The sequence below is a fragment of the Fulmarus glacialis genome, unplaced genomic scaffold, assembly GCF_000690835.1.
Source record: "Fulmarus glacialis isolate BGI_N327 unplaced genomic scaffold, ASM69083v1 scaffold7062, whole genome shotgun sequence".
Classification (NCBI taxonomy): Eukaryota; Metazoa; Chordata; class Aves; order Procellariiformes; family Procellariidae; genus Fulmarus; species Fulmarus glacialis.
This window is the reverse complement of record NW_009197093.1, coordinates 47,986-61,512: the sequence shown is the minus strand read 5'-3', so window position 1 is coordinate 61,512 and position 13,527 is coordinate 47,986. Positions and strand designations below refer to the sequence as shown.

General features: G+C 39.8%; 1 protein-coding gene across 2 annotated transcripts in view; it reads right to left on the bottom strand.

Moving 5' to 3' along the window:
• Nucleotides 1-282: 282 nt before the first annotated feature.
• Nucleotides 283-13,527, bottom strand: part of PARVB (parvin, beta) — a 39,152-nt gene continuing 25,907 nt past the window's right edge. The window contains exons 8-13 of one of the 2 annotated variants that reach the window (XM_009572406.1): nucleotides 12,624-12,643; nucleotides 10,785-10,846; nucleotides 9,015-9,083; nucleotides 6,651-6,752; nucleotides 3,185-3,257; nucleotides 283-359 (exon numbers count right to left, since the gene is read on the bottom strand). In XM_009572406.1, the coding sequence (XP_009570701.1) occupies nucleotides 283-359; nucleotides 3,185-3,257; nucleotides 6,651-6,752; nucleotides 9,015-9,083; nucleotides 10,785-10,846; nucleotides 12,624-12,643 (403 nt within the window). The remainder of the gene's footprint in view (nucleotides 360-3,184; nucleotides 3,258-6,650; nucleotides 6,753-9,014; nucleotides 9,084-10,784; nucleotides 10,847-12,623; nucleotides 12,644-13,527) is intronic. The other variant, XM_009572407.1, reaches the window with a different exon arrangement.

Below are 13,527 nucleotides of genomic sequence, written 5' to 3'. Positions count from 1 at the left end.
TTCCTTTATCAAAAAAACATTTGTTGATGATAACAAACAACAGACTTAAAAGTATCTTCTGGTAAAAGTGTGAAATATCTACACATTTTCAAGTGTCTAGAGAATACACATGCATTATTTTCAGTGGGATTGTCATAAAAACAGCTACAGAGAGACCACATCAACGGCAGAAAGAATGCATGAAGTATAGGATAAGGCACAAAGGGAGCGTGCAGAGGGTGTGTTTATTGCAATTTCTGCCTAAGGAGGTTGGAAGGGTGAAAACCTCAGCAGCTTACAGCATCATTCAACATTCTTGTACTTTGTGAACAGGTTGTACAGAACCCTGAGGGTAGACTTCAGATCCAAGTTGACAACATCTGTGGAAGAAAAGGAGAAATCCTTAACTTGCTTTTTGTTCTCCCTCGTTTGTCCTCAAAAGAACAAAAGTCCCCACATCTCTGAGCCAGTGCGATCAGCAATAAAAAATCCCACAGAGTTTTGATCTCCCCTAGTCAAGCTTTTTAAACATCCCATATGATGCACTTCAAAACACCTTCATGATAATACAGTCACAGTTAACTTCTCTAGGAAACGGAAGAAAGATAATTCCCTTCCTCATCTAAAATTGGTTACAGAGAAAGTCTACTTCTGTCTGAGACCTGGGATAAAGGCTTTGGGAAATACTACTGATGACTTCACTGGCCACAGAAGCAGCAAACAAGTAGCAACACACATCATATGAGATACTGAACCTCACACATCCACAACTCTGCAATGATACAGTCCACGAATAAACAAAGCCTGAATTCTGTTAGCAGACACAAAGCTTTGTATTATCTAATACCCCTTCTTATCATGCTAGGCCAGGGAAGAGGTCTGGAACAGTTCTCAAGAAAAAGCTTTTTTGCTAGCACCTCCCAACCTATTACTATAATAAAATGCCAGGAAATACCACAGACATGTAGTCCAGGGACTTCGGGGGGAGGCATAGCACAGAGAAGGATGAAGAGGTAGAAAGAAAGGTTTGATATAATATGTAAGAACAGAGGAGGAGGAAGCAAAAAATACACAGTAAACAATATATATGGAAACTAAAGTAAGGAAGAACAGATAATTAAAAAATCATTCAAAGAACTAGGAAGACAGCAAACAGTTAATAGACTAAGTACAATTAATGTGAAGTCTAAAGGAAACACCTACTGCCTGTTTTGAAGAGTCATTGCCCGGTCCTCTCCACCCTTCCCTCCCACCCCATACTGGATAACACTCTAACCCCCACACTTCACCTGGTATTTTCAGTAACGTCTCAAACTTTTCTTTCTCTCTCTTTCCTGTATTATTTTACAGATTTCAATTACAGTTTTGTATTTTGCATTTGCAAAAGAATCTTCTACTGCCTCAAAGAAACGAAAGGTCCTAACTGCTGTGAAGTAATACACCCTGAAAAAAGAGATGTCTTACCTGGATAACTGAAATATGAAATATTTCTAAGTGTTCCAGGTATCATAGAAAGTTGCTTACTACCACAGCATTCTCAGTAAGGTAACAGCCAGAATCAGCATTGGTTCCTCTGCACCAAGACCCCGTTCCCTCAGAGATGGATTTAAAATGTAAATTTAGCCATGGGAAACAACACTTTGCAACAGCCATGCATTTCTAAAGGCAAATAACTGGAGAAGAGACAATACCAGCAGATTTGATCCATTGATGCTGGCAGCCACTTTTGCTTGCTAAACAATTAAACAAAATAGTCCTGGCACTAGGAAAAAGCCAAAAAAACTGACCCAAACAATCAGCTCTGTAGTGGTCAGAGATTTTTAGTTTATTTGCCCCACTCCTCCTGAACAGTTTTCTTCTCCCCATGCCACCCATCTTCAGCCTTCCACTGAAAGCAGGATGGGTCTTCTCCCTGAGCCACCATAACCTTCATCTCAGCTGCCACGGCATGAAGTGGTGTGATCAAGTCTTGCAGGGTTCAGTTCCTGCCTCTGGCTGACATCAGTTCAGAGGCAGGAACTGCCTACGCTATAAACCAAGATCAAGGTACCAGCGGAGAGAAACAGAAATCTAGAGGGTAGAGCAGAAACATTGCTGGAAGCTAGAAGGACAGTTAGGAAACCAGGGCACGTCCCAAGAAGAGAGCAGCTGGGAATAAGAGGCAGCAAAGTGCCAGAGCAAGAGTTAAGGGCACCAGAAAGAGCACAAATAGGAGCTGGAAGGGGGCCCAGATCTGCAGCACTGGGCTGGGCAGGTTATTTGCCATCTGCCCTCATGGAGGCATTTAAGGCTGACTCCTACTAATCTCCAACAGCAATTTGAGCTAGGTACCTGCTGCTGATCACCCTTGGTGATCACCCTGAGGAATGAGAGGTATGGGAGGCCCCAAAAGCGCATATAGTCTGATCTCATGTGCAAGACAGTGCTTAGAGAACTTTACGTTGGAAATCCTGTATTGAGCTTACTAACCAAGCTGTGGTTGAATTAAAAAAATAAGCTTAACATTGCATGGTTTTTTGTTTTCTTCCTTCTTTTTAAATCTTCCAGTGGTGGAAATTCCACCTCCATCCCTTGACAATTCAGACTGATCGTTAATTACCTTCACCGTTGCAAAAGCTATACTGTAATTCTAGTTTGACATTTTGCTAACTTTTAGACCTTGTTATGCCTTTATTTCCTGCATTAAAGACTACAGTAGTGTGAGACGCATCCTCCCTGTGTGGGCGATTACAGTCTTCCTTATTGATCAGTGTCTAACAGGCATTCCCAGGAATAAGCATATTCTCAGCCTCCCGTTTCTTATTTCAAGATGAAGCATGCACAGTCATTACATTACCAACAATAACTAATAAAATGCTAACTGAAAGTGGCTAACTGTAAGAATTATGAGAATTTGACCATGAAAAGCTTCCTGCTTGGATTGTTATTGAGAATACCAGCCGAATTTATAATATAGCACTGAACAGCTCTTGCATCATTCACTAAAGCTAGTCTTGTACACCTCAGTGAATCTATTCCAGTCAAGAAACACAGGTAAGGATATACCCCAGACACAGACAACGAATCCTTTGGAAAACTGTCAAGGGGCGCATTTACAGCTCCACTTTGTGGTACTGCTGCTACTGTCTTCAAATGGAGTTGCCCTTGAAATGCACCTGCTATTATGTCTTTCTATACAGTTTAAAGCCACTCGGCATGTCCATACCTTCAGGGCGAGCTTTTGGTTTCTTCAGTCCTCCATCTTGCATCAGCTCAAAGGCAAAGGAAACATTGTGGACCTGAAAGAGGTAAAGTGTTTAGAATCTCAAAGTTATACAGCCATTAAAAACCTTTAATCAAATTTCAAAAATGCTTTATTCTCTCTATACTTGACATAGAGAATGATAATTCTATTTAAATCAATATTAAACATTTACATGTTTAAGCATGGCAGACAGTACATATGAGAGAATAAGAAATGAAAGCTTGTATCATTATAGGGCAAATATTCACTTTTTGATACAAAGGAAGTAATTTAAGATTTCCAAATTTCAAGTGTAAAAATGTGACTGGGTACCACACGAACCAGAAAACCGCATTAAGCCCCGATCTCTACGGCAGAGGCCAGAGAGCTCCCAGTAACAACTGCAACAGAGCTGCATTTTGTTGAGTTCTTTCTGCCTGTACCCAAGATCAACATTTCCGACTACAAGGCAAGAGATCACTCGCCATCCAGGCAACAAGGAATGTAACAGAAGTGACATAACTGAATAGAGATGAGAAAATACATATGGGTATGTAAGAAAGAAGAAATAAGGACACTAAATGGAATTATTTTCAAACAACATTCATCTTTTCTGCATTATTATCAGCTGCACATCAAGCAACATGAACATCACATCATCAAGGAGCCAGGCTGCTTGTTGCATGACCTTGTGCTAATCCCTTAGTCTCTTGGTGCTTTGGCTTCCTCTACTTGAAAACAGAGATAAAAGTCAAATTAAGTTTCTCTAATGAAGCAAATGCTTCCAAAAATGCTTGGTAGTGGCAGTTCCTACGCAGACTGTGCAGTGAACTTGCAAAACAAGCTAGGCACAACTGTACAGAAAGAGCTTCCTGAACAAGCACCAAGGATCATACATGAACATAAAGTCAGAGGAAAGAAAATGGACAAAAAGGAAAAATGCAAGAAAGTGGGTGTCTTCTTTTAATCTCTCCTTTGAGGAGCGAACATTATGGTTTAAAGAGATCTGCGTAGCAGCTTTCTTGTCCACGCTTACTGAAATTTAAGCAAGGTAATTTAGATTATGAATTCTGTGCATTTTTGTTACTGTAAATGACAGTTCTGGAGATACATAGCAAGGAGGAGAGATTTAATTAAAGCTACTCATCTTGAAAATCAGGGAGTTACGTATACAAAGCTCCCCTACAACAAGGCAGAAAGGCCCCTTTCACTGGCGCTTATTGCTTAGGACTTTATTAATCTCTTTTTACCTGTTACAGTTCCTCCTCATTCATTGTGACAAACCAAATCACTTTCAAGATGAAAATATTTTTTCTTTTTCCAAAACCACAGAGTCTACCTCTCCTTCTTTGATTTACAAATCCCCTTTCCTCAAGGCAGAGTCTCCGCACAAAACCACAACATTACTTCAGGAATACTGGATAACTGGATTTATGAATTTAAACCATTAACAACAAAATCATAACTGGTGCTGGCTACAGCTCAGCATCCTGCATTTCTACAAGGGAGAAAATTCAAGATACTAGGATAAAAAAGCAAGAGAAAGTTATAAAAGAGAGCTTTTATAAGATGTAACACGTAAACATTTTCCCACCGCTCTATCAAGTTCCTGCAGTATACAATGCAGTATACAACATTCAAAATGAACTAATCCCCATCCTAGCCACAAACTTAAAGAAGTCCCTCTTACCAGAGCCTGACTTCCTGCCTTCAAGGAGCCCCTTTAAGCTCCCAAATAGCAACTAGTTACCTCCTGAGGAAATCAACAAACCCTATATAACCTATAGAACAAGCAGGCTCAGCACGTTAGCCTGGGTCTGTAATGGCATTCATTTGGTGCACCTCAATTTCCTCTTGCAATGCTGGTATGATCCACCCAGGCAAAGCTGGGTTATTCTACCGATGACAAAGTCCCATCCCTCAGAGAGCATGTAACTTTGCTGAGGGGTGCTTGACAGCAACAATCTGCGCTGAAGTCATTATGAAAACGCACCATTTTAAACAGCCCTCGCCTTACAAAGCATTCAATCTGTTAACTTTTGCCAATGTTTCCACTCCTGACCTAGCCATCTTCTGCTCCAGCTCAGCCCACACAATACTTGCATCCTCTCCACTGCAGAACCTGGCAGAATAAAAAGCAGGGGGCAGATGCATCATTCCAGCACAACCAGGCTCAGAGTACTCTGATACCAGGCACCGAATATACACAGATGTGTGTGCATGTCCAGGAACAACTGCAGAAAGAGACAAACTTTTGGTTATGACAATAAAATATGTGTTAAGCACTCTTCTCATCTTTAACACTAGGAAGGACACAGGACAATGGAGCAAGTGTGGGGCTAAGAGCAAGACACTTATTTCGTCTCCTTCCATCTCTAATACCCTGATTACGAGTAAGGCAATCTAAGACTGCAAAGAATCCACTCTTCTTCCTCAAAGCTCGTTTTGTCTGAGACACTGTTAGGCAGCAAGTCATTCACTCCTTAACAAACAGAAAGAAATATCCAAAAAAGACAAGCTAGCACATTCTCCCAAAAGTTAAAGTCAGCAACGTTGGCAATGATCCTGCCAGGAACTGGACACAGAACCAGATGTCTGTGCTCACAAATTGACTTCAGACAGGCAATTTTCTGCATGCTCCCTCCCTGGCAGGATCAGGGTATCCATCTTGTCTTTAGATCATCTCCAAAACATGTTACCTGTGAGCACTCAACATACAGTTTCTCACCCCAGATCAACCAAAGATTATGGCCCAGGTACCACCTCTTTTACTATAGTATCTCATTTACATATCAAGTAATGACATTTATTCGCTTGGTTTGTAGCAACATTAAATAAACTACAGAAAAAGAACTAATGGCTATTAGGCAACTGATACTAATGAGATTAGGGGGCAGTTTTTAGGGATGACATTCTGTGACCTTGGGAAGAAGCTCTTATCTCCATGTCAATCCCAGTATATAGGATGCAGCTAAAGCAGAGCTTCCCATCTCTTGGCTTTTGTCTTTCTTGCCTATTTACATAGTACATACCAGGTAAGGCCAGGCATCAGCTCTACTGCCTAGCACAATAAGGCATCCCTGTGCACAAAAACACTTCAGGGAGTACTACAATTTAATAAATCGCTTTGATTATGCAAAGTACTATACAGTACAAAGCACTTATTACTGATTTATTCATTCCAGATATTCATGAGCTTTATGTGTTGTCCGATGCTAGTAAGAGAATACCTTTCTTCCTTAACTATGAGGAATTTACCTATTCATTTCACGAGCAACTTTTAGTGGTATTAACTATCAAGTGTCACAGCCAGTGCATCTTTGCTACAGCTCCTGAAGAGAAGAATATACCAGGTTCTGATTTACTGGGCACAAAGCGAAAGGACACAATGATTGGAAAATATCGAGGTAACAAAGCAAAAAGAATATAACCTGGAGTTTCTACCCACCTTTTGATCAAAACTTTCAGGTGTTAAGTAGAAGTTGTGAAGTGGAACAAAATAGTCTTCAAGGAGACCCATGAGCAAAACCAAGTAAACACCATCTGCAAACTAAACAGAAATACTGACGACATTCCTAGGTGAAAGCATCTGTTTTCAAATAAGCATTCATAAACAAGCAGAACAAAGAATGCTTGGCCAAAATTATGTACTTTGATTTCTACCACTGTTGTTTGCTAGCACAGAGGTGTAAGATGGTTCAGGAATCACAGACTGCTCCTTTCAGGCATAGCAAGGAATTGACAGCAAATGTAACAAGCATTTAGGGCTTTGTTTCATCTGCTCCCTGGACTCATCTATACCCTTGCAATCACCAGTGCAGCTGAGCAAGCTAAATCAGTCTTTTCTTACAAGCCTGTTGATATAGCTGCTTTCTTGTCAGTTCTCTAAAGAAAAGAAAAAAACACAGGATACAAGGCTTTCTCCCTACATCTGGTAGCATTATTTCCCCTACTCTCGTTTCCTGAGCAAAACAAGGAAGCCCATCAGCTATTGCTATAGCATTAACCCATGCAAGATCATGTGCCAAGGACTATTTAAATTACTTACGTACAGTAAATAGCTCTAAGCAGAAGAAATTAAAAGCAATTCACCTGGGAGTTATCTACAATTTGTACTCCTTAGTTGTGCAGAGTATTTGGTCTGAATAGGCAGGGACTGAAAACAGGATCTTCTTTATCTCCAGCCAGTTACCTATTTACTAGGCTACTGAATACTTGGGGTGAGGTTAGAGTATGTATGTCTGTTCTTGCTTTTTCTCATGTTCATTTTATTCGCTTGAGGAATCTCGCCAACTTCACTACAGTATTTAACAAAGCTTTTTCGATTTAAAAAAAAAAAAACTTCCTGGGAAACATGTTTGCACATTATATACTTCCAGTCCTACTATTACAGTACCTGGTCATTTCAACCACAATCTCTCTTAAGTCGTGTGTTGGACATTCAAATCTCTGCCCTTAATCAGAACTTGAAATTAAGTCTCCCCTGTCACAGGTAGGAAGTTTAACTTCACAAAAGAATTTTTTTTTCCAAGTCAAAACAGATTGTTTACAGTTTCAGTAAATACTATATAATATACTAAATACTTCCAGCAATACTATTCAGTATTCCTGCCAGATAGGATGACTACTTACTGGCTAAGGGGGGTAATGTCATGTATTTCTAACAGACTTCTCACTTGTGATCCTGATGTGGCGTATGTGACATCCTCTAACCTTTTCAAAAATAAATTGTTGGGTACGTCCAAGGCATTAAGCAACAATTTCTTGTGACAGATCTGATCCAGTCACCCATTTATTTCAGCAAAGCTATAAAATAGCAGTGAATGACTGGTTATTAAACTAAGCCAGGCTCAAACCAATTACCCATACTCCTGCTATAATTCTCTAGATGCCATGCTTATTTTTTTTCCGGGACAATAAGATAACCATCTCTCCACAGTTCAGTGAACTCTGGAAAGAGTATCTGCTTCTGCTTAGCCAAGCCCATGCCTGAAAATTGCTTAATTTTATCTGTAAAGTGAGAACTACCTCACTGACACTGAAATTCACACTTACTTAAGGTTTCCAAGCATATTCGGTACCCAGTTCTGCGCTAGAGACAGAGAACTCCTCAGAGCAGATGGTGGTGGCTGACAGTCACCTCCGCTAGCTTTAAACAAACCTGGGTACCACTGGCAGTCAAGCCACTGCAGTACAGGAGCTCTGAGTCGTTAATCCACACTGCTGAGAAGCAAGCACAGTGCATGTGCTCACAAGATAGCAGGGTAAAGAGGAGGATATGAAGGCCTTTGCTGCAACAGCAAAATTGTTTCCAGTCCCACTTTGATGTGATCAAAGTGAGCACTGACACCTCTATGATATGACTGCACACTGCAGTCCACATTCCTCCCGAGAGCCCCAGGCAGCCAGCTATTAAGAGCTTGTACCAGTTCATCATGAACCCTCACAGCCAGAAAAGACACAACCCACCATCCACCCATAACTATAGCAACTGCTTTGCAGCACTCCACTTTCATCCGAGACACAAGCTGCCCCGAAATCCAGCCATATTCTACAGTCATTAATATGATCCTATTAAATATCCAAGAATTTCACCTTGTAATACAAATCAACAGCAGTACGAAGTACATGTAAACATGAGTAAAGGAAGCAAGCATCAGTGAATGTCATTGATACTTAAAAGACAGAGTCCTGATCCCATAAACTAACATGCCCAAAGCTAAAACAGTTCTATAACAAGGTTTTATGGAGCGAGGGCCTAGCTTTGCAATTTACACAGTTAGATTACATACAAAAAGTCAAAGTTTCCTACCTGGGTTTCTAACTCCGTTACTTCCAAATTCAGTTTATTCAAGTGTTTGTTCACAAAGGTGATAAGAGACTATAAAAGAAAACACCAGAAGCAGTGATGTTAGACACTACAGTCAGTGCCTATGTGAAAGCGTTAACATAATCTTTTAAGACCTTTTTTTAAGCTTAATAAATATGCATGTGTGCTATTTGCTTTTGCAACAATAAGTACATAAAACTGTAAACAACTCAGTCATATAGTCATTTTTGTTGCACCATATGCCAGGAGTCACCAGATGGTGCTATTACATACAGCTTACTAGTTACTTTTCCTAGCACATAAAGCATACTTTAGTGTCGTGGGAAAAAGCTGTGATGACATTGATTCTTTTGTAGGTTCTTTGTGAAGATGAAGCAAGCAGTAGGTGCACTTACTGTCCACACTAATCTCTTCAGGTTCTTGGAGAAGATCCACTGCCTGGGAGCAAGGCATCAGCAGCGCTGAGCTAAGACTCCCAAGAGAAGATGCCAACAGTACACTGTTCTGCACACACCTCTGCTCCTGGAGTGATGTGTGCACATCAATTAGCAAATTACAGTCAGGATGTAACCCAAGTCTGGCATTTCTGTTCCCACAGGAAGCAGACATGCAAGATCCTGCTACTAGGAGCCAGATATGTGCTAATGTATTGAAGCACAGAGATCTGCCAGCCTGCTTACAACATTTCCAAAAGGATCACAGATTTTGGGGGTTAACAATTTCATTGCGTGGACAGAGTTAACTTAATTCTCTATCAACTTTAAAAACACTCTTCCAGATGACGTTTCAGACTGGAAAGATAAAATCTTCCAGAGACTTCAAAGCATTATTTTAAATGCATACATCCTCTGTTTCGTATGAAGTGAAGGGACAAATTACAACACTGATCTTTGCATACTACTGTCCTAATAAATAGCTTAACAGCCATGTTGGAACTAGCTGATGGAACAACGTGGAGTCTCTTCCTTTCTTTCCTACTAACAAGAGCTGGCAGAAATCAACAGCTACGTTACCCCTCCGCTCTGCCTAGCACAAAGAGCCACGTCAAGAACATGTCTGGATAGGTGTGCTTTGCGATGACACTCAGCCTTGGAGGAGAGACCAGAGGACCATATGAATTAGTGTTAAGTAGAAGAGTCCTGGGACAAAAGCAACTCTTCTGTAAAAGCTTTATATTTAGTAAACTTATTTATGGGTGAATCACATTTCAGTGTATTGTGGAAAATATCTTCCAGTTGTGGAAGATCATCTTTAGTACAAGAATGAGCTGAAAACCAAACAGCGAGTGCTTTTTGGGGAGACTGAGGCTGAAGACACATGCACGACTCTGGCTGCTGTTGAGCCTAGCAAAGAGGTCACCACCGCCAGTCGCTCATCAGCCTACAGCCCAGCCCCTCCTCGCAGAGGACAGCACCTGGGATATAAAAGCGTGTACGATTGTCCAGTCAGAACAATCCGTACCACCGCAAAAACTTTGCAGAGTAGCTTTTTCTAACCTGCATCATTTTGATTGAATATAGCAGCGCTACCTAGAAAAGCCTTGGCCAATAAACCAGAGTAATGAGACAAACCTGACCGAAGCCAATGAATCCAGGTATCATCTGGCTTTGAAACAGTGATCTTTGGGGGACAAACACCCTTTTCACTATTTCAGAATCCCCTTCCGCTATTTTCCAGATCTTTCTGTCTATCTTTCCAAAAGCATAAGAAAAAAAGCAATGTAGAAAATAAAACTTGAATTTTATTTTTTACCTTTTTGACTACGCTGAGTTTGTCTGGTGCATGATCAAAAAGTGTGTCAAAAGCATCACGCTCTGGTTTTAGGGGGAAAAAAAAAATAAATCAATACACCTCCAACAGCCAACTATGGGAAGCAGGTTATGTGTCCCAAGCTTAAAGGTCTTAGAAAGCCACGTAACAGAGACTCAAGCTAAAAGTTATCACTCTTTTTAGGTGTCTAACTAAATGCCAGAGCGAACTCCCCTGGGAATTTTAGAGGTAACTTAAAATAAACATACCATACACTGATTTCCCTTTTCTGCCATTCATAATCGGTACTCAAAATATGTAGGTGGAAGAAAAATTAAAAGGAAACACAAATTTTGACTATGACCCAATCCTAACTTAAACAATGAGCCACTGAAACATCACCTGGTTTTGGTGCACTACAGCTACAGTGATAGCTATGATTGCATCCACCGCTCAGCATCAAAATCAGATATTCATTTGGTTAATTTAAAATTACTGGTAGTTCCCCTGACTTTAGTAAAGCTTAAAACTGAACACGAGTAAAATCTCATTCAGCAGTGTATTAAAAGCAAAGCTTACATACAGTATGAAGATTTAAATTATGCTCAGACTTTCAAAGCATTGTATAACAATACCTAATCCAATCTAAAATCTACTAAATTGACCATGTTAGTGCAACATTTCACATTGTGGCAGCTTTGGGCTGACTGAAATTTTCCAAACACTGAGTTTTTTAGATGACAGCTGTCATCATCAGGTAAAACCAGAAAAAGTTAGAAATCTAACCTAAACCTAATCTAAATTGCAGTTGCATTTAAAAAAAAAAAAAAAAAGGCATAAAAATGCTGGAAAAGTGTGCAGGTTTTAAGCTATTAAAATTTTCAACGTTTTTAACAGTTTTTAACAGCTTTTCCAAGTTCAAATTCTTTTTATTTACAGAACATATTTTAATAGCTTTCTGTTGTTAAATAAACAAACATATTTATTGTCCAAATTCTTTTGGTATCTGAAAATATGTTATTTAGCCCCTATAGCCCCTGACATTACTTATTTTCCGAGTACCTTATTAATTATTAATGTAGATACTCTGCAAGAAGGGAAACAGTGGTGTTCACATACTATATCTGGGGAATAGAGAAACTAAACAACTTGTTCTTTGTCACACACAATCCTTTACAGGAGCCCACATCTCTTCGGTGAAGAGTGACTTAATGCCCCTAACAAAACTAAATGCAAAAAGAGAAATCTCTCAGCAGCAACACCAAAAAATTGCTTTTTGTTTAAAAGACCAGATCTACGGTTGGTAAGGTCTAAACTCTGAAATATAGTGAACATGGAGGAGATAGGATACTCCATGCAAAGGAATTAGAGAGGGCTGACTGGTCGCTGAAAGTCGACAGGTGAACAGAGCTTTCTTAGACCTTGTACCATACATCTTTGCTTCTGTAATTTTCATGTATTCATTTATATATAAATTAAATGGTCACATTATGAAGAAGGTGTAACTCTTATTGCTGGGGGTTGCAAAGATTTTTACTTGAAAGCCACTAACAACAGTACTAGGAAATTTTGCCCTGTGCAGCATTTTCGCTATTCATTACTTACAAATGAAAACAAATCAACAGAGACCAGCCTAAAGAGCACAAGCAGTATACTGGATGATCTGGTTCTATCCGTTAAGCTCCACATCTGTGTGGAGTAACAAAACCTGCCCCCGCAATATATTCCAACCCCGCAATATATATTGCTCAATCCATTGTCTTGATCTGCTGAAGGAAAACAGACAAGATTTCTGTGCCCTGACATAAATAAAAAAAAATTTCAGTCAACTTTGTTACTTACCAAATCTTCCCATCATCATCCTGCAAGTCAGAGCATTCAAAAATATTGGGTTAGTTCATGAATAATCACTTTGAAAAGACAAGACCATGGGCTTAACGGGCCTTTTGCTGCAAGATGCCAAGGGCTAACCACTCCTACCAAGTGAAGAGGCTGAGCATGTCGCATGCCAGACCCAACGTGCTGCAGGAATGTCCCCAGCAGACCACCAGTGATGTCAGGGAGACACATTTGAAATGAATGGAAATGCGTAATTATGTTTTACACATAATTATGACTTCTTATGCATAACTATTTTTATGATGAAGAGTGAAAGAACAAATGTACTTCTGTGTACAGTCTCCACAAATATAGTCATCAGATGCTACACCACACACCTCAGAAGGAGCAAGGCTATCTATCTCACTTTAATCTGTTTTTCTTGAAGAAAGAAAACATACATCATATCTGGGTATTATGTAAATAAAACTGCCACATATGAATTATATACACAGCCAGTGATATCACCAGACATATGCAGATGTTTATCAGCTGAGAATCAGGCCCTGATTTGCACAAAGGAATTTGAAAGTATTCAATGAATGTTGGATTCTGCTGATCATTGCATTTTCCATAGCTACGCTTATATCTGGGTATGCAACACATTAAACAGTAAAGCTCTTAATATTGTGTAATATTAAATAACTTAATAAAATACATGTATAAACACACATGCAAATCTGTAAATATCTTTCTTGCTAAAAAATGTCTAAACCCCTCTCTGCAGATTACATCTTACAAACCACATCTGAAGGAGAGCACAAGCTAACTACATTGTTCAAGAGCATAGGAGTAAGGGGAGGAATTTTGGCCCACAAACCTGAGGCAGAGCCCTGATCCTACAAAAAGCACTATGAGATCTTTAATG